We start from the raw sequence: 21,302 nt of genomic DNA, 5'->3' as shown, positions 1-21,302 counted from the left end.
TTCTTCTGTGAACTTATCCCCCTGAAATTTGCAGGAAGAACTTCCTGTTCTTCCTCTGGCCCTGTTCTGCATATTTAAGTATCTGCAGATCAGGATACTGTTGGCCATTAGAATATATGATTGAATATGTGTAGTGCATTCAAAGTAACCATTGCTTCCAATAACTGTCTTGTCCATGCGTTGAACAAATGGGTTGATTTCCATGGAAAATGAACACTTAACTGAAGGGTATTTTCACCAACCTCATGCTGTTCTATGGAGGTGTGTCTCTTGTCCCCCATGGACATCATTTCAGCAATGATTTGGGGCTGCTGTAGAAGAGGAGGCGGCAAGAAGTCCTGTTCTGTTACCTGAAACCCCACCTTTTAGCACAGATTAAACACGTGATCCAAGCCACAGAAAATTATTTTAACAACAAATGTTGGACCTCACTTCCAGCCTGGATAATGCAGTTCTGCATTGACATTGCAAAAGTGTTGAAGAGGCTTGTCATTTTAGTTCTGATGCTTAATTTTGTTTGGTTTGTCAGGGATTGGGGACTGTTTTTAATGTAAAGCAAGACAATGAATGTGTAGAAGTACGTAGCTGCTTTAAAATGTAAAAAGTTTGCCTGTCTTATTCTTGATTATATTTAATTATTCATGTGGTTTGTGATTAGCAGTTCAGGCTTCACAAGCTGTAGTTCAGGGTCTTTAAACTAGACTTCGATTTTAGGAAAACAGAATAATTAAACAAATGTGTGGCCAATGCTGGGGCAGCAGAGGGTGCTAGAGGCTTGCTCCTCCAGTCCTTGTGAATTCTGCTTTGTCCTTTTCAGAATGACTTCAATGTAAATATGTAACTGTTCTGAACTTTTGTGAAACCAGAAAGGACTTGTGGTTGCTTCAGTGTAATGGTTGATTAGATGGTAACCTTTCATATGTGAGTTTTTGAGTAAGTTGGCTTGTACCTGTCTGCACAAGTAGAGAGAAGTTCTGTAGCAGAAGGATTAAGTCAAGTAATAGCATGTTGTTTAACTGAAGGCATTGCGCGGGGAGGGAAGAGGCCGGAAACATCAATTCTGACATTGAAAACTTAATCTGGATCCAACCTAACATGTGCCTATAGGAATGGTCAAAATTATAGAAGACCTTGCATTCATAAGCATTGTCAATGGGGGACAGAAAAGACTATGAGGCCTGCCAATCTAACCCCACGAAACAGGAGGTAGATCTGTTTTCTTGGGACCAAATATGAGCTTGCTAATTTGTGTGAAGATCTATTACTAAAATATGTTCCAGTTGCTGGTTTACCCACCATCTCATTGGTTTTTATTCTCTTCATTTTTACCTTCTATGGGGGACCCAAGTGACTTACAGTATTCTCTCCTTCTCCATTTTAATCTCACAACAACCCTGTGAGGTAGATTAGGCTGAAAGTGTGTGATTGGCCCAGAGTTACCAAGGTGGGGATTTGAACCCCAGTCTCCTAGATCCTAGTCCAACACTGTAACCACTACACCATACTGGCTCTCAAAATCCTGAGTTATTAATCCTTGTATTCCCCATCCTGCACTCCCCCTTGAGATTTTAACAAATGGATTCAAGATCATTCTCAGTCCTCTGGCTATCTTCTTTGTATTATAGTACTTATACCCGTAATATTTGTACTTGACAGATCAGCTGTGGATATCAGTGTTCATTACTGTGTCTCATTCTCTTTTTGTAATGCTCTCCTGAAGTTAATTGAGGCCTGGAACCAGAGCTCTAATGTATCTTTGCAAAGTCTTCAGTGATTTTTCTTAACCATTCCTGTAGACACATGTTGGGTTGGATCTAGAGTAAATTTTCCAACAGCAGAATGGAGCTTTCCTACTTCTTCCCTCTTACTACAATCCATTGATGGCCATGAAAATGCTGCTCATGGAATAGGGAACCTATAGGAATGATATCAGGGTGATGTGCAGTGGGAAGGGGAATCAGTGGAAAGTATCAATTTAGTTAATTTTTATAATTCCCCATGTTCTTTCTGTGTGTGTGTGCATGCTTGGAAGTCATGGTTGACTTCTGGTGACCCCTACTGGGGCTTGGAGGCTTGGAGAGGTGGCTCCATGGCCTGCTTCTGTGTCTCAGCCCTAATATTCCTTGGAGTCCCAACCAAGTGCTTGCCAGTTTCACTGTCCTTATCTTTCAAGATCTGATGAAATATGGCTTGCCTGTATTATCCTGGTCAGGGCATTCCCCCTTGTTTTCAGAGTCTCTTTCAAATTTAAGAATCTGGTATTACTATGTTTGCTTCTACATGTGTATCTGTGAGAAACTAAAGTGACCTGGACGCTGTACACTACAGAATAGCAGCAGTACAGATGAAAAAGTGAGAGATGAGTAGACATTTTTATCTTAGGTAAAATATTTGAATAAGCTGTATTTGACTACTCTGTGCATGTCAAAAATGCAAGTACGTGACTCAAACAATTTGGTACACATGTAGTTTTGTCCATTAATTGTGTAACATGAAGCTATCTTAAAGGACCTACTTAAGCAGTAGCGAAATTGGATGCAAATATGAAGAGTTCTATAGAAATGTGAACTGCTCTTTTTTTGTTTCTATATGAAGTATCTTTGTCACCATACTTGCAGCCTTACTGTCACATGGACTACTGGTTTTCATGCATAATAAGCAGAATAGATAGTAACTCTAATTGCCTCAGACAGAACTATGTAGGTTAACTATACCCAGTCAAAAGTTTAGTGTCCTAACATGAAGCTGCACCTGTAGGTCTAGGATTTTCACTTGTAATGTCATATAACTTCTAGGTCCCCAATCTTGTTGTATCTGCCAACACTTCTGAAATTTAGGGAGTAGTAGGTGCCATCGCAAAAACATCTGCCTTGAGAGACCACTTTAATAGTTTTACTTCTCTGGGGGAATCTATGATTGAATGTGGGTGTTGCATTGCCTTTCTTCCTTTTGCCTAGGCATAGTTTTAAATATTTCAAAAAGAAACATTTGGAATGGTGGTGAAAGGGTTCTTTTTTTGAAGGAGCCAATAAAATATTAAATTGCCAAAGTAACTGCCCAAGATAGTTCTTACCCTGACCTGGATGGCCAAGCTAGCCTGATCTCATAAGATTTTGGAAGCTAAGCATGGTTGGCTCTAGTATTTGGATGGGAAACCACCAGTGAAGTCCAGGGTCACTATACAGAGGCAGGCAATGGCAACCTACTTCTGAATTGTCTTAAACTCTATGGGATCACCATAAGTCAATTGCAAACTGACAGCACTTTCCTCCACCACCACCATTCATGATTCCAGTGTTTGTCATCCTAAATGGTAATCTCCTTGGTTTTGTTCTCCAAGTTAGAGAGTAGAGAGGCTCATCAGCCTTTCAAAACAATAAAAGCTGCTTTTGATGTTAGAAATGAACAGGAAATTGAATTTAGTGAAGAACCTTTTGAGGTATCCAGTGGACCAGAAAGATGGGAACTTGTCCAAGAGCAGAATTGCAAATTGCATGTGGTTCTATAATTCTTTGTCCTAAGGGATTTTTTTATATCATATAAAACAGCTGTGGGTGGCTTCTTATTGAATGCAGGACTTCTATGGGCCTTTGCAGGAGGAATATTTCACCCTTTTCCTTCCCATCCCTTTCTGGGAGAAAAGCATTGTGATGGGGTGACTCTGAGCAGGGAAACAGCTGTGAAGGGGAAAGTTTCTCCTCCTTCCACTTAACTCTGAAGTCACTTGCAGCTGCTTTACCTGATGGGCGTTCTTGGAGGGAGAACAATGGTTGAACTACATGTAACATGACATACATGTTGATGGACTAGAGCCCATTTCTTATGAAAATTGTTCCATAATAAATGTGTTCTTTAAAGAGACCGAAATGCCCTTTTAGTTGCTGCAGCTGTCTAACTTAGGCCATTTCTGCACAGTTCTGACCCAAGTTCAGTATTCTTGGGAAGCAGGCTTTTTTCCTGCTTCTGCATAGCATCATGGTGCCTTCATACCAAGGCATTTCCCAGTTTTACCTCAAACTTGTTTTGCTCTGAAGTTTTAAGAAACTTCAGAGTAAAGCCTGGATCGCTGTTGTTTGGGTGGGAGAATTCTGTTTTTCCGGCCCATGCAGCAGCTATTGTCACTGCAGCAGCCAGTTCCATTTCTTCCCCCCCCTCCTCTGCTATTGGAGCCCTTTCTATTTTAAAAAAAATTGACATCAGAACATCATTATGCTGATACACCATTGTAATAATAGGTGCATCAGGTTCTCTAAATTCTTGGCCTTCATTTTTTTTAATGGAGGCAGCGTAAGGCAACAGGTCTTCACAAGAGAAGGAATTAGACTTTTAAAAAATGAAAGCTTGGAACACAGAGAACCATAGTTACAATAATATAGCACTATAATGATGTACTGGTGCTGATTATCTTTTACTTGTGAAAGCTGTGGTTGCCAGGGGAACAAGGAGTGGCCTCCTGGGAGGAGCAGTAGGGGAAGTGCAGTAGGCAGGGGTGAACTTCTTTCTCTCACTTCTGTTTCAAATAATCATCTTTCATACAGCCTTTTCCTCTGCAGGGCTTCAAATGGGTGTTTACAATGTTGAGAATCCTCTCCTACGTGGCACTTTCCTGGTCTAAATCGTTCCCTCCCAAAACAGCTTTTCAATTAAAAAGACATCCAGCATGCAGTTTTGTGTTCACCATTGCCATCAATTATGGTCTTGTCTTTCTGTAAAACCTGAGAACTTTCATGAGTCTACTTTTCAGAATCCTTACCTTGTTTTCCCTAAATTATTTGAAGAACTGGGTTGCTTAAACACTTTCCAAATTCTAGCTACTGCCAATGTATTTTAAGATTGCCAACTGCTCTTGATTCTTTACAGTACCAGTATAGACAGCATTGAATAGAGTGCTTCTCTTATGCTAAGTTAGGATTCCAGCAGACAGTGTTGAATGAGACATTCTTATTTGCCCTACATCAAATATAATGGAAATCATTTGCTTGTAGGGATGAAGATGATATCAATGATGTGACTTTTATGGCTGGGGTCAACTTGAGTGAAGAGAGCGCATGTATTTTAGCAACAAATTCTGATGCAGGTGGCACACTTACCCGGTCTTGCCCAGAGGAACAACTTCTTTCTGCAGATGTGCTGAAAATGAAAATCTTAGAAACAGGTGAGAGAAATACAAGTTGGGCGATGCTCCCACCTATAGGCAAGTTACATCATGCCTTAAATATGATGCAGTCCATTGCCATCACTCTATTGAGTAAAAGAACCTGTTTGAAGAAAGGCCATGGAGTTTGTGTGATAACTCATGATGACATACTTTTGGAGTACCAGTGATAGTCCTGTACTTCTGTGGTATACTTCTTTTGTGGTCTCTGTGTATAGCACTGTGTATTTACATCTGCTTAGAGCTTTAGCTTGAGAATTTCCAGGGTGGGCTTTTAGACATGGAAATTTCTCCTTGCAGAGCCATAATCCTGCCAACATGTGCCTGAGAAGGAGGGATTGTAGCTTCCCACTCAGTTTTTCTTTTAAAAACATAGAGTTGGAAGGGACCCTAAGAGTTATCTAATCAACCCCCCTGCACAATGCAGAAAATTTACAGCTGTGTAACCCACTCCACCCCCAAGTGACTCCCGCTCTATGCCCAGAGGCAATCAAGGTAGCATTTGAGTACATATTGTTTAGAGACTCTGCTGCAAATGAGATTTCATCCCTCTTTCATGCAGAGGACAAGCTGTAGATTGTTGACAATGCAAAGCAAAGTTGCCATCAAGATCATGATCAGTTTCTTCTGTGTCTCAGAAGAATGCACAAAGACCTGAATCAGCTGCCTGATGTTCAGTTAGGAGGCAAGACTTCTAGGCTCTGAGATGTCCTTTGGAAGTGAAATCTTTCAGATTCTGAAGCAATGGCTGAAAGTGCTGACTATGTAGGGAACCTGTTTGGAAACAGAGCTGCTGATACATTTTCTGACTCTAGAGCCACTGATATCTAGAGCCACTGATACCAAGTAAACCTCCATTCTTACCACCCCTTAGTGTTGAGATGATCATGGGTTTGCCAAGGTACTTCTGTTAAAGGGCCAGCTTCTTTGTTGGCTTTTTCAGAACTATAGTAGGGGTCTGCACTCAGTTGTAATCTGAACCTGGTGACCTGGAGTTTACTGGAAGAGATCATTCATGAGTGAATGAACATTACATTCATATAACCTGAGGGAGATACTCCTGTGCACTAAAACAAAACAGAACTCCAGATGGCCTTATAAACAGAAGTGGAAGTGCTTTTGTATCTTTGTTTCAATGCAGGAGTGTGACTCACTTTCTTGTCAGGTGACTTTGTCTTACAGAACCTCCTTCACCTTTGTTCTCAAAGTTTGGTACATTCCTTTCAAGTCCCAGTTGATGGCAGTTGCCACATTATCCCTGCTGGTGCCTAGTTGCATCCTTTTTGTCAAGCCTTGATAGATCAATACTTCAACAACCTCACCAGACTTATTACTTCACTTATGCCACCTGCACCCACCTGCACAAGCCACTCTCCTTCCCTGCAACAGGTCCCTTTAATTTACTGCAGGGTTTAAAAGAATTGAGTAGGAATGACACTCCTCAGACATGCAGAGATGAGACTGTGCCTCTGAGGTAAGAGGATTCTTGCACCCGAAAGTTAGACCTACAAGATTCTGAATTGAAAATCTGTTCAGATACAAAGCCTAATAGTACACCTGCACAGATGACCACTTGAACACTACAAACAGTGTTCTTTTTAGCTAATTGTATTTTGCCATGGCCTTAAAAGCCTGAAATCCTATGAAGAACCAGTCCATTATGCTTTGAATGTCCCAGGGAAAAATTCCTTTATCCTTGGCCAAACCATTTGCAACCTAATATCAAAATTAATCTGATGTTGAAAATAATTGAAACCCAGTGATGGTTTTAACTGGACATCTTTAGCTTCTTAAGTAGTAGCATTTGACCCCCAGAGATTAGTGGCTTATATTTGACATCTTGCATACTGCTGCTGGTCTAAGGAGTACTGCTTCCCTTGGACTAGGGGAGGAGATGCAGCTCAGTGTCGGAACATCAGCTTTGAATGCTGAAAGCCTCAGGTTCAATCCCTGGTGTCTCTGGTTAAAAACACTGGGTAATGGCTCATATTAAAAACCTCTGTTTTAGACTGTAGCAATCCACTGCGGCTGAGAGTAGTCATTCACACTTTATTTACTTGAGTTATATCTCACCTTTCTCCCCAGTGGGGAGCCAGAGCAGCTTCCATCCATTTTATTTTGACAACAACCTTGAGAGGTAGGTTAGGCTGAAATGTGCAACTAGCCCAAGGTCACTCAGCAAGCTTTTACTTTGATATCAAGCTGGATATTTTATCCCGGCACCTGGCAGTCAATTCCCCCAAATCTGAGTGGGGGGATTAGTACAGGGCTCCCTGTGAGGAGCAATCTCACTTGCAACAAGGCTGAGATTTGTTTGGACCATAAATACCGTTTAATTTAAACTAGGGTGTCAAACTTATTTATTGTGAGGGTTGGATCTGCCATGAATGGGACTTTGTCAGGCTGAGTCATGTGTGTCATAGCCACATAGAAATTAGGAGGTGGGGTGTATGTGTTAAAAGTAAAACTAATATTCCTCTGCAAAAAGTAAACTAATATTCCTCTACAAAACTGGAGTTCTTTGAGTTTGTAGAACTCTATATTTTAACTGTGGTTGGTCCCAAATCTCTCCTGGCCCACCCTTAAAAGATGCCTGCCTAAATGAAAAGGTGTGGAAATAATGGGATTTGGCAATGCCATTTTAAAAATAAAACATCAAGAAGAATTGCAAGGATCACAGCAGAAACTAAAAATATAAATGCTCTGAGCCTAGGACCAAGGGGAAGACATAAAATGGCTGAGTATTGAAAGCTTCTCCCTCTCCCCTGGTCTACTAAAAATGGGAGTGGCTCTCCAGATTCTCAGGGTTTCTTTACAGGGTGGTTTAAGGTTATAATTGTGATCGTCCTCTTCAGCACTTGTTCTGCTATTCCATTGGAGACCCACATTAGGAGGCTGTGTGAGTTGAATATTCCTCTGTAAAACTGAAGTTCCTTGAGTTTGTAGAATTCTATATTTTAGCTGTGGCTGGTCCCAGACTTTCCCCCCTGCTCTTAAAAGATGCCTGCATAAAATGGAAAGGTGGGTAATAGCGGAATTTGGTAATGCCATTTTTAAAATAAAATAAGCAGCACAAGGATCACAGCAGGAGAACACCTCAGGGCCCCTGCCTGTGAGGAGGACAGTGGTGGCTAGGAGGTAGAAAGAAACACACTCAAAAGCCAAGCAAGCTGGGAAGTTTTGCAGCCTCACCTTTGCTTCCTGTACTCAGAGGCAGCTCAAGCTCATAAGGGTAAGTATGGACCGGGGAGAGAAGAGAGCCCCACTCATGGGCTGGATCAAAGCCCTGGGCGTGCTGATTCTGGCCCACAGGCCGTACATTTGACACCCCTGATTTAGACCATTGTTGTGACTCGGTAGCTGTGTGTGTTCATGTGACTGACGGAATGGCTCTGTGCACTGGGTACATGAAAACACCACGTCTATATTTTCTGGCAACATTGCAGCCAACCTAGAACATCTCAAAGAGAAACCCCAGAGGTTGCTTCATGACTTCATTCTCATACAGTGTTGCTAACTATCTTAGTACTGGTGCACCAGATGGATGTGCTGCATTTGACTTTTGCTGTGCTGCAACTGAAGTTAAATTCATATGCCTGCTCGATAATTCAGAAACAGTGTGCAGTCTGTCAGCTGCTCTTTGTAATTCCAATTACAATCTCAATTCCGTTGTAGTGATTCAAAGACTTACATGGCAAGACCAGGAAGTGCAGGGAAGACCAATGTGTTACAGGCCTGCTTACAAGCAGTGACACACTGTTAGCTCTTGGGCTAGTCAGCAAAAGGGGGCCTTGCAGAAACTAACAGCATGGCTTGGAGCTCTGCTCCAAATCAAATAGATGAACTTCTTGGCATATGATATAGGAGGATATTTCACAGCCCCCTTCCTCTGGGACATCTTCATCATTTGGGTAGTCAAGTGCACCTTCTGACCTTTGTACCTGGCTGGAAGGGCAAACTTTCTCTTGGTAAACTGCTTCTGGAAAGTAATGAAAAAAAAATTGGATGATTTTTACTAGGGATGAAATTTAATATGACCACCAGAGGCCAGACAAAATTGTTTCAAATCTTATATTTGTTCTGCCTTTTTCTCACTGGGGACCCAGAGTGGCTTACATTATTCTCTTCATGTTATTCTCTTAACAACCCTACCCTGACCTGGATAGCCCAGGGAAGCCCAATTCCATCAGATCTTGGAAGTTAAGCAGGGTCAACCCTGGCAAGCACTTGGATGGGAGACCTCCTTGGAATACCAGGAGTGGGAGGCAGGCTGTGTCAAGCCACTTCTCTCAACATCCTCCATGCCCCAGTTGGGGTTGCCTAAAGTAGCCATGGCTTCCAGGCATGCATGCATACTTACACACATAAATGAACAAAATACCTGAAGACCCCAACCCTATGAGGTGGGTTGGGCTGAGTGTATGTGACTGTCTCGTGATCACCCAGCAAGCTTCCGTGGTAGAGTGGGGATTTGAAATGGAGTTTCCCAAATCCCAGTTCTGCATTCTAAATACTACACACTGGCTGTGGCTCAAAGGCTGCTGTAAAAAAATCCCATTTTTGCTCTGTTTGGCATAAAATTTCAGCATCTTAATTTGAGAAAATGTTTTGTAAACTACCAGAATGAAATTAAATACTGCTAGCAAAAAGTGCTTCCTAAACATATTTATTGGTAGAGAAGACTTTCCCACAGCTCACAGTGACCTTGTTTTTTGTTGCTGTTAACAAAAGCAGTTGGGAGCCATACTCACGCCCATTTTGAAGGCTGTGATCTTGACAGTTCATGGCATAACACAAAATATCCATCTGAGCCATCAGCAAACTTGACATTCTTCAGAAATCACACTTCAGAGGGAGTGTGCAGGGGTAAGAAAAGATCTTTGATAAGCATTTAGCAGAAGCTTTTAGGACTGAAACTGCCAGGGCAGCTATTCTGTCCAACTAAGCCTTTGCTGATAGGGTTAGTTGTTAGCCAGAAGATGCCTTGATTAGTTTGCTAGAAACTTGAGGGCAAAGCCAAGCGAATGCTTAGACTTGAATACAAGCAACTTTATTTAAATTAATTTACCTTGATGCAGTCAGGGTCTGTTCCAGGTTTGGTGGGGCTTTGGGCAGAAAGTACCTGGGTGTCTTTCCCATGCTCCTTACCATGCTGCTTGTCATGTGCCCACCCATTCACATGTCCCTTTTCCCCATTTACTCTTTTGCAAGCTTGCCATCCAGCTGTCTTCCTGGTCACGCACATGTTCTTTCCCTGACAGTGCTTTGCAGAATGTGTGGCTGCTGGCAACGTGGGTGGAAGGAACTCTTGCACACAAGCAGATGTGTGGGGAAGGGCATGCAGATGGAGGGTAGTGGCATTGGATCTGTCCTGGGATCTGTTTTGTTCAACATCTTTATAAATGATTTGGATGAAGGAATAGAGGGAATGCTTATTAAATTTACAGATGATACTAAATTGGGAGGGGTTGCAAATACAGTAGAAGACAGAAACAGGATACATGATGACCTTCACAGGCTGGAAAACTGGGCTAAAAGCAATAAAATGAATTTTAACAGGGATAAATGTAAAGTTCTGCATTTAGGTAGGAAAAATCCAATGCATGGTTATAGGATGAGGGAGACTTGTCTTAGCAGTAGTATGTGTGAAAAGGATCTAGAGATCTTAGTAGATCATACGCTGAACATGAGTCAACAGTGTGATGTGGTGGCTAAAAAGGCAAATGCAATTTTGGGCTGTATCAACAGAAGTATAGTGTCCAGATCACGTGAAGTGATGGTATCGCTTTACTCTGCTCTGGCAAGACCTCACCTGAAGTATTGTGTTCAGTTTTGGGCACCACATTTTAAGAAGGATATAGACAAGCTGGAACGGGTCCAGAGGAGGGCAACGAAGATGGTGAGGGGTCTGGAGACCAAGTCCTGTGAAGAAAGGTTGAAGGAGCTGGGCATGTTTAGTCTGGAGAGGAGGTGGCTGAGAGGTGATATGATCACCATCTTCAAGTACTTGAAGGGCTGTCATCTAGAGGATGGTGTGGAATTGTTTTCTGTTGCACCAGAAGGTAGGACCAGAACCAATGGGTTAAAATTAAATCAAAAGTGCTTCCAGCTCAACATTAGAGCGAACTTTCTGCCTATTAGAGCGGTTCCTCAGTGGAACAGGCTTCATCGGGAGATGGTGGGCTCTCCTTCCTTGGAGGTTTTTTAAACAGAGACTAGAAGGCCATCTGACAGCAATGAAGATCCTGTGACTTTTGGGGGAGGTATTGTGAGTTTCCTGCATTGTGCAGGGGGTTGGACTAAATGACCCTGGAGGTCCCTTCCAACTCTGTGATTCCATGATCAGAATCCCTGGGCTTCAGCAAATGCTCCACTCTATGGCATGCTAGCGCTGGCCTCATTGGTGCTGGTCTTATTAGAGGGACTGAGGGAAGTGCTGTTGAAGAAAGGGCAAAATCAAGCTCCTCCAGACAAGCAGCAGTTGAAGAAGAGCTTTTTTCCCAAGCCACTACCTTGGGAGGGTGGGCCAAGCTGCCATATGTTATTCGTTGGGCTGGGTGTGAAAAGGGCCTGGGTTAAGTTGCTTAAAGGATGCTGGAAAAAATAATTTTAAAAAACCCTGTTCATTAACATGTCAAGATGTAACAAGTGCAAAATGTAATTTGCTACAGCCACTGTGGCCGGACCTGCCTGTCCCGCATTGGTCTTGTCAGCCACCAGCGAGCCTGCAGCAAACGTGGACTATTGCACCCTTCTTAAATCTTCGTTCGCGAAGCCAAGCCGAGAGAGAGAGATTTCTTTTTAATTACTGAAATTAACAGAATATGGCACTAATTTCCACAACTACTGTTTCTGCCGTTTTCTGAACCACAAGGCTTGATTTCCGTATTCTTATTAACTTTCTCCTGTAAATGACCTTGCAAGGAAAATGATTCTAGAGGCTAAGTGAAACAATGTCTATTTTCTGAAGCTGTAGGCTAGGTTTTATTAATGTAATGTCGAAGATCTTTGAAGTTGTGACTTTACCAGGAAAATCACAATCTCCAAACCTTTATTCATAATGGGTATGACTTCCAGGGGGAACAGAATACCTGCTGTGCTAATTATTTCAATTATCAGCTAGTACTAAAGCCTGTAATGGATTTTCTGTGCCTCCACAGGTAAAAGGCATGACATTATGGAAGTGAATTCGGATGTTCTGAGCTTGATCTCCCATGCTACGCAGGAGAGGTTACGAGGGCTTCTGGAGAAACTGGCTATAATTGCTCAGCATCGTATGATGACCTATAAGGTAAAGGAAATCGCCATTAACTTAGTATCTTGGCATCATGTGCTTCTTGATTTTTATTTTTTTTGTTGGGGTGGGGTAACTATTTGAAATGTGCATCCTAACTAAATCCACCTTGAAGAATGCTTTTGTTTAGATTTGTGGAATATCAGCTATAATTTTCTGCCATCATATTTAATGATAGGAACTAAATCTACTTATGGAGGTCTTGTGCTCTTCTGGAGAATGCAAATGAAGCATTACTTCACCTGGTCTGTACTAACACTTTTGAGGCTGCAATGTAAAATTCTTGTAGATAAACATTAGGGTATTATGTGGTAATCTTAAGGCCTCCTTATTTGAAGTCAAAACTCTTATGACATCCTAGTGTTTTGTTGTGTTTTTTTAGAAAAGTCATCACTTCTATTTGAGAATTGTCTCAACCACATTTCTCTGTCTCTGGTGTCTTTAAAGTATGTAACCCATCGATAGAGAAGAGGATGAAGATCTTCTGTAAAATAACTAACACCTCTAAAATAACTAATGTGTTCTTCATCAATCTTGGTCAGAGGAGGAGGGTGACAATGCTCATTCAGGAATCTTTGTCCTACAGGGCAATCTCCACTCTGGAGTTCTCTGGCACTGATAGTGGAAGTCTGGTGTGGGATGCTGAGTAGAGTCTGACTACCCTGCTGGCTTATCAACCACTTAGTGCATCAGTGGATACCCTACTGAGCTTGATTGAGGCTGTGGTGGAGTAGGCCTTGAGGTATCCCAGACTGATAGTTCTGGGGGATTTTAACATGCATGCAGACACTGCTGCTGCTTCTTCCCAGGTTGCAGACCTAGTAGCATCCATGGAAGCACCCCTGTATTATGTGGTAATAGTAAAACCTTTTAACTGTGACAAAGGAGACATGAGGATCCAAGCAGTTAAACAGCAACGACAATTTATTTACAGTGCTCAAACAATAGGTGGGTAATAAAACCTTTTAGCGCAATGGTGAAATATATAAACAGTAAAAATTGGTGTAAAACAAAAAGACTGGCTAAATGTTCCTTTTTCTAATACCAAACTCACCATCTTTGAGTGAGGGATCTCTCTCCAGCTCTAGAGTGAGGTTCTGTCTCCAGAGAGAACCTTTCTCCTTGCAACCTTATCCAGAGAGAACCCACCCTATCTCTGGCTTGGCCTTTTTTGTTTTTCTCCCAGGTCCCACCCCTCTTGGGCTAGTGGTTCCCTCCAAAACCTGTTCACCCAATCAGAGGCACCTGTATCTACTCCTAGGCAGGGTTCTCTTTGCTCTCTAGGCTGCACTAGGCCTCAAATCATGACAGATGGATATTTATAAGAACCATGTTACCGCTTACTACTTTTTGTCAGTGCTCCACAAGGGGAAAAATGAACTGTCTGGAATTTAGATTAAGATTTAGATCAAGGGGCGGAATCCTAGTTGAGTGTCAGAGGAAGGAAGGTCAGGAACCAAACTGAGCTCCAAGCCGAAATACTAAACTGTTCAGAGGGAAAGGTGCCTACTCCACTGTCCAGAAAAATAAAGAAAATTGCTAAAGCCATGGTATTGGGGGGTTACTAGAAATGAAATGGTGGCTTGCATCTGGGAATGGTGGGGGAGCCCTTCTTTCAGGGATCCAAGGACACAGTGATGGTTAGAGAGACCAGTTAGCCCCCCTTTTGCCCCTCTTTCTCCTTCTCCACTTCCCTTCCTCCTACCATATTTGCCTTATTTCTTTGTATCTTGTTCTTTCTTTGATCTTACCCTTTTTCATTTTCCTTCCTTTTCCCCTTTTCCCCCTTTTTTTAGGGCTTGGCTCTTCATCTACTGTTGGGCCACAAATTTCTTTGTGTTCACTGTCTTCCCGGTTGCCTACCTGTGATGGATTATTGGGTCACCGTCTGACATAGTAGACTGTTAGTTTTTAAATTTGTAACATTTGTATTTTAAATTGTAATATTTGATTTTATTGTTTTTTAACTGTTGGAAGCCACCCTGAGCCCTGCTAGCAGGGAATGGAATGTGATATAAGCTGAATAAAATTAAAAAAAGGATGGATGATTAGTGTTAGGCTTGATATGGCTGCTTCTCAAGCAGCTATATGAAATTTAACACACACACCCCCTGCATTTCAAAATATTTAGACTTGACAATTAAGACAGTAGACAGAATGATTCGTATTTTCTGAGAATTTGAGATTGAATCCAGGGGTCATTTTTTGCCTGTGGATTCACACTAAGCTTCTTGAAATGCTGATCCCAAGGACTTTCTGGAATGGGGAAGAGGGAGCAATGGGAAATAGGGGAAAAAAATCCTGACAGAAAACAGCACTTGTAGTCAACTCTGTTCTCCCCCCTCCTTAATATGGGCAAGTGTTTAGCTGTCCAGATGGTTGGAGATGGTTCTTCTCCAGAAGAAGCAACCAACATTATGTGTTTGTATATGCATAACTAAGATTTAAGGTTGACTGACTGCAAGACAACAGCTTGAGTGATGAGTGATCAGCCTAGACTTCAGGGAACAACTTTAGATAGTTGATGACTATAGTTGATGATCAGTGTTGTATGAAATTTGGCATGAAGTGAGATTAATTGTGTTTTTAACAGTGCGTGTACTGCACTCAAAAACAGAACTTTCTCCAATTGCTATCAATGTTGCTTTCAAAATCCTTTCTAAAGAGAACATTTCTGCTTTGGCATGGCTGTCTGCCTATTCTGGAAACTGGACATACTCTCTCTCCGACCCAGTGGAACAAGATACATGACTGAAAATATAAGCAAAGACATGTTTTTATGAAGCCAAATGATAAATTCTTAATGTTTGACTACATTGCAGCAATGCCTTTTAGTACTTGAGAAACCATGCTGTTAGGAAAGATTGACACTTTTTGTAAAATGTGTTGATTTTTTCATTCTTTCCTAGTAGATTATCAATTTCCCAGTTATATCCTTGGATTAAATTACAGTGCAGAAGATAATCATCTCCCTTCTTTCACTGCTTGAAAATTTCCTTGGGCTTCCTCTGGTTACTATTGAATGCTGGATCTGTCCTAGGGCTTGGCAGCTTGAAATCAGACTTAAGCTGAAATTCTTCAGATACCTGGACTATCAACCAGTAGAGAAAGTAGGGAGAGATCTGGCTTAATATTTGTCTTTAAATAGAGAAATTTAGATAGCGATTGGGTGGTGCTGGCTCTGGAACAAGGTGCTTCACATACCAAGATCTCATCTCACTTGAAGAGTGAATATTTATATATGAATCTTTTGAAAATAATAGTTGTCTGAAATGTTTGTTGACTTCAGTTATCAGAACAGATGGGAAACTGGTTTTAAACCAGGACAGAGTTTGGGCTAGTGATCTTTCTTGATTTGTAAAATCATAAACGGCAATCCTGTTTTCCTTTCAGGACGACAAGAAGTATGTAATGTCTAGTGACATTCGGACTCAGCTGAGGTTTCTTGAACAACTGGATTACATGGAGAAGGAAAGAAAGGATGAAGAACAGCGGGAAATGTTGCTTCGAGCAGCCAAGGTAAGAGAATTCAGAAAGATTTGTCATTCACAAAATGGTAACAACCTAGAGCAACTGAACATTCTAGACCTTCTTTCTGAATATTGATTGATCCATTCAAGAGACACATACTATGTTGATCGATCCATTCAAGAGACACATACTAGTCAGTCAGAGAAGTATTTGGAGATCAGAGGGAGTCTCTCACTTAGATGTGGAGTCTGCAGATTCCCGATGCTTAGTGCAGACTCTTAACAAGGTTTCTTGACAGGAAGGAAAAGCTCAGGGAGCCCTTACATACCTCCCCTCTAGATCTGGAGTACATATCAGTAGGGAAAAAAACCCCTCTTCCCTTTTGCTTCCATATTGTATGGAACTTGACCATTCTTCAGCAGAAGAGCAGTGGTGCAGCATGTGGCAGCAGTGCCAGCGTAGAAAACGAACAGGAGTAGGGGAGAATCTGTGCCAGCAAGAGAGATGGAAACACAGGGAGGAACCAGTAATGGTAAGAACAGCAGAGGAGATGACAGTGGTTGCTGGAGGGTTAGAATATAAAAGACATGGTCGGTAGGAAGAACACCCCCACACACACACACTGAACAGTAAACTATGGCTCATTATTATCAAAGAAATTAAGGAGAAGTGTGAATGTGTCCCAGGGTTAGCTCCAGAGTCTGTAGAGGCCAGCATTAATATATCCAGTGGATCTTCAGTCCTTTAAAATAACTGTGTAAATTGGTCAGTTTTATAGCCATATTAGAGATGGTTGGAGTTGCCTGATAATAGCTTCTTGCTAAAGGGTTCCCAGTGAGTACATGACAGCATTGACAATGGGCAACTTCCAGCTCATGCCCATAATAGTTCAGCCACTACACAGGGATTTCTTTTCTTCCTCAGCTTTGGATGAGAGATCCCATTGATGGTTAGCGCTCTAGTATAAAATGTAGCCAGCTATTGTAACCTTTGTAAGTGACATTTCAGGATCTCCATACATTATAGAATGAGAGCTAAAATTGGTTACTTAAGGAAGCTTGCTGTACTCAACTAAAAAAAAGGATCTTTCTCTTCCCCCTTAGTCCCCCCCCCCCCCCCGTCTGTTGCTGACATGAACATCATCACGCTTAGACTGGACCTGACTGACAATGTTAGCATCACTTTTAGTTTGTTTCCTCTGGGCTAGAACAGAGGCAGCAGTCCCTGGTGAAGGGAGTGTTGTAGGGAACTAGTCTGGACTGAGGCGTTAAGCCCCTACAGCTAAACTTTCTGATCAAAAGGGAAAATTGTAACTTATTAAATATTTAAGGATGTGTTGTATATGCTGTGTTTAGCTGTTAGTAATTTGTATTAACTTTCTTTTTTTCTTTTTTGATAGAGCCGTTCCAGTAAAGAAGATCCAGAACAGCTGCGATTGAAGCAGAAAGCAAAGGAGGTAGGACTTTTCAAGTTACCATGCTTGCCTTTGTGTTTTTGAGGGAAGATTGGCAGCCCTCTCCTGGCAATTAGGTCAGGGTTTATTTTGCTGTTGCATACCATTTGCAGAGGCCTTGGGGAAGGACAGGAACTGCTACAGGCAAGGGCAGCACTTCAAATGAGGTCAATGAATTATGAGCTCTTAACATTTTATTTTCATAGTTTACAAAGAGCTGTTTCTAGACAGGCCTAAACTATAGGACTGTGCTTGGTAGGAATATAATGTGGGATTAGAAAAAAAAAAGACACTTTGAGATTTAGCATCTGGGACCGTACAATAGGCTACATTTTTCCAGGGTAATTGTTCATTTTGTAAATCTGATACTGCTTATAATTCTTTGGCTGGGAGGCGGTACTGGGATTTAGTTTTAAATGGAAAACGCCTCTGGCTTTTAATTTTCTGGGCCCAGCAGTTTTCTGTTCTGGAATGGAGCCCTTGTTTCACACAGTTCATGTTTAGCTGCAGGGGTTTTAGTTTATAGCTTAGACTGGTTAAGCTTTTACTCCCAGAGGCCTCTGCATAGCAACTGCAGAAATCAACAAATAAGTTCATTTATGTCTGCTGCAGCCTCCTCTCAGTAGCTGACTTTTTACGTTTCCCAATATCCATTTCCTGACTTTTCTAGCCGGAGAGAAAAAAGCTCCACTAATTGAAGCTTATTTTAATTGAGCCTTAATATTGGATCTCACTGGAGTTGCCCCCAGAGCTAGTGGGAACAGAATTAAATGAAAATACCTAAGGTTGAAGACTGTGTGAGTGAGAATTTTTTTTTACTTGACCTACAGATTCTTTTCCCCGCTGAATAAATCAAGCCTGTTCACATTTCTGATTAAGGATCTGACAGCAGACAATAATAAAGACAATTGAGGTGTGAGATGTGTGATACAGAGCTGAAGAAATTGGTTTCTATAGTTACTTGACTGATTTCATGCCATTTTTAAGGATCTCTGTGGTAAATGAGTGATTTTTTTCCTGAGCAACCTTTTTCTTAACTGTGCCTCTTGAACTATGAAATTTGTTGTTGCTTAACATTGCCACGGTTGGCTTCTAGGTGCCAATAGCAGCAGCAGTAGGTTATTTATGAATGCTGTAAAGTCCCTTATTGTTTGGATTAATGTAGGAGCTGAGGCAAAACAAATGGCAATCCAGAAAAATGGTTTCAAAATCAGTTTCAAGATCAGTTCAACTGAAGTGGGAGAAATTCTGCAAAATAAAGGGGGAACAGAAATGAATGAGCTGGACTTTCTTCATCAGAATTTGTGTTTGTGGAAATGGACATCATGTGTAACTTATAGTCTCAGCCCATCAGTGTTTCTGTACCACTGGTTGCAACCAGTCTGTATTCTTTTCCCAAGAATCATTGTGGTCACATTAGAATATTCTAGTGAAATTGCATGCTGAACCTTTTTACATGCTGAGACATAACACAAAATTCAGTCATTCCAACACAACTAAAGATACAGTGGAATTACTAGCAAGGAGAAGGTTGGATTAGTTTAGACAAGAAATGACAGCACAAGCAATACGTTTTCTGCAGTGGATGCAGAGAAGAAAAGAATGCTGCCACTGAAGACCTGGGCACTGCCATACTGTCTGTGTTCTGTTTAACTAGGATAAGGCACACTGCAGAAACTTCTTTCAGATAGCATCAGCTATTGCATTTCAGGTGGCTGTTGGGAGGGGGGATCATTTGAAATACTGGGGTAGAGCTATTCCTGCCTACACAGACCATATTCAAATCAGTGCTGGTAGTTTCCAGATTTAAAGTTTTGAAAATATTGCATATAAATAGCCACAATGACATCTGTAAAGACTAGAGAATCCAAGCCAAAGCTATTGAAGCAAGGGGAAGGACTTTCATAAAATCATACAGTTGGAAGGTACCTCCTGGGTCATCTAGTCCAACCCCTTTCACAATGCAGGAAATTCACAAATATCTCCTCTCCCACACTCCCAGTGACCCCTGTTCCATGCCCAGAAGTTGGCAAAAAACCTCCAGGATCCCTGGCTGAAGTGGCCTGGAGAAAAAATTGCTTCCTGACCTCAAAGTATAAGAAAGCGACATGAGAACTAAGCACTGATGTAAACTTTCCTGCCCTCCATCTCATGATCTGTCTAGGTTCACAAAATCAGCATTACTGTCAGATGGCCATCCAGCTTCTGCTTAAAAACCTCCAAAGAAGAAGAGCCCACCACATCCCAAGGAAGCCTGTTCCAGTGTGGAACCTCTTCATCCGGAAGTTCCTCCTAATATTTAGCCGAAAACTCTTTTGATTTAATTTCAAATTTAACTGGGGCAACAGAAAACAATTCTGCACCATCCTCTATATGACAGCCCTTTAAGTATTTGAAGATGGTCTTGTCTCCGTGATAAACATACACAGCTCCTTCAACCTTTCCTTACAGGACTTGGTCTCCAGACCCCTCACCATCTTTGTTGCCCTCCTCTGGACATGTTCCAGCTTGTCTGTATCTTTAAATTGTGGTGTCCTAAGCTGAACATAATACTCTAGGTGAGGTCTAACTAGGGCAAAAGTAATACCATCAGCCCAAAATTGTTGATACAGCCCAAAATCGTATTTGCCTTTTTAGCTACAGCTCATGTTCAGTGTATGGTCCACTAAAACCCCTAGATCTTTTTTGAACATGTTACTCCCAAGACAAGTCTACTTCATCCTATAATTATGCATTTGATTTTTCCAAGCTAAAATACCAGGAGGTGCCCAGGATCTGGTTAGAGATGTAACTTTGGCAAAATATTTGGGAGCACAGATCATAATACTAGCAACCAGTGTTCCCTCTAAGCTGTGGAATCTTGTGAGCAAGAATTCTATTTTGTGAGCTGCTGCATCAATTAGCTTGCTCTGGGGCCATTTTTCCTGAGCTAATACAAAAATGTGTGAGCTGAAGGCTAAAAAACCTGTGAGCTAGCTCACACTAACTCAGCTTAGACGGAACACTGCTAGCAACATGGACTTTCAAGAGGGAACATTGACAAATAAGGTGATTACGTAAGCTGGAAGAAAGGGTCACCAGGTGGCATATCCACTGATAAAGCCTTAGACAACTGCATTTGAGGCTCAGATACTTATATTGAAGGTTATGAATGTCCAAGTGAGTAACAGTATACTTAAATACCACTGTCAAGGGAACTGAGAGAACTGCACACAGTGGCATGGTAAAATCGGTAATTGTGAAAGGTATATTGGAGGTCAGGAAGATTACAGAAGTTTCAATTTCCTTGTCCCCCTCCCAATCTTCCACCAATGCAGAGGCCCATGTTGAGACTGTTATTTCCTTAGATGGTATGGAAAGTTATGTCAGATCAAGGTGACAAAGGATCAAGTTGTAGAGGTAATTGATATATGGTAATATTATCATCAAGTCTTTAAAGAACTGAGATGTAAAGTTGCTGAACATTTAAGAAATGTGCAGTTGATCATTAACTTGTCATCATACCATTTGTAGAGAACTAATGACAGCTGTTCCCCCCCAAAAAAAAATGGTTTCAAGGAGGTAATCTGGGAAATCAGGCCTGGTAGCCTAACTTCTGTGTCAGGAAAGTTGATAGAACTGCTAAACACCAAGCATAGCTCTAGATACCTTTGAACCACTAACCAGTTATGAGGTTAGAAAGCCAGCAGGGGAGTGAGTGCTATCCAGTGTTTTACAGAGCGTGCCACATGTACAACTATCTAACCACTAGGTGGCACATCATGGGTGTGTGCTCACTGCACAGAACTTCTGGTTCTCAGAGAGCAGGTTCATTCCCCTGAGGCGAGGGTGGCTGACCTGGAGAAGCTGAGGCAGAGAGAGAGATTTAGGGAAAAGACCCTCACGGACTTACCAGAACAGACCAGCTTATGTGTTGACAGCTCTTCTGC

General features: G+C 41.7%; 1 protein-coding gene across 1 annotated transcript in view; it reads left to right on the top strand.

Moving 5' to 3' along the window:
* Positions 1-21,302, top strand: part of TAF4B (TATA-box binding protein associated factor 4b) — a 95,548-nt gene that overhangs the window by 30,964 nt on the left and 43,282 nt on the right. The window contains exons 10-13 of the mRNA XM_060243872.1: positions 4,986-5,155; positions 12,316-12,446; positions 15,843-15,968; positions 17,320-17,376. Of these exons, the coding sequence (XP_060099855.1) occupies positions 4,986-5,155; positions 12,316-12,446; positions 15,843-15,968; positions 17,320-17,376 (484 nt within the window). The remainder of the gene's footprint in view (positions 1-4,985; positions 5,156-12,315; positions 12,447-15,842; positions 15,969-17,319; positions 17,377-21,302) is intronic.

This window comes from Heteronotia binoei, chromosome 7, assembly GCF_032191835.1.
Source record: "Heteronotia binoei isolate CCM8104 ecotype False Entrance Well chromosome 7, APGP_CSIRO_Hbin_v1, whole genome shotgun sequence".
Lineage (NCBI taxonomy): Eukaryota > Metazoa > Chordata > Lepidosauria > Squamata > Gekkonidae > Heteronotia > Heteronotia binoei.
This window is presented reverse-complemented; position numbering and strand designations above follow the sequence as displayed.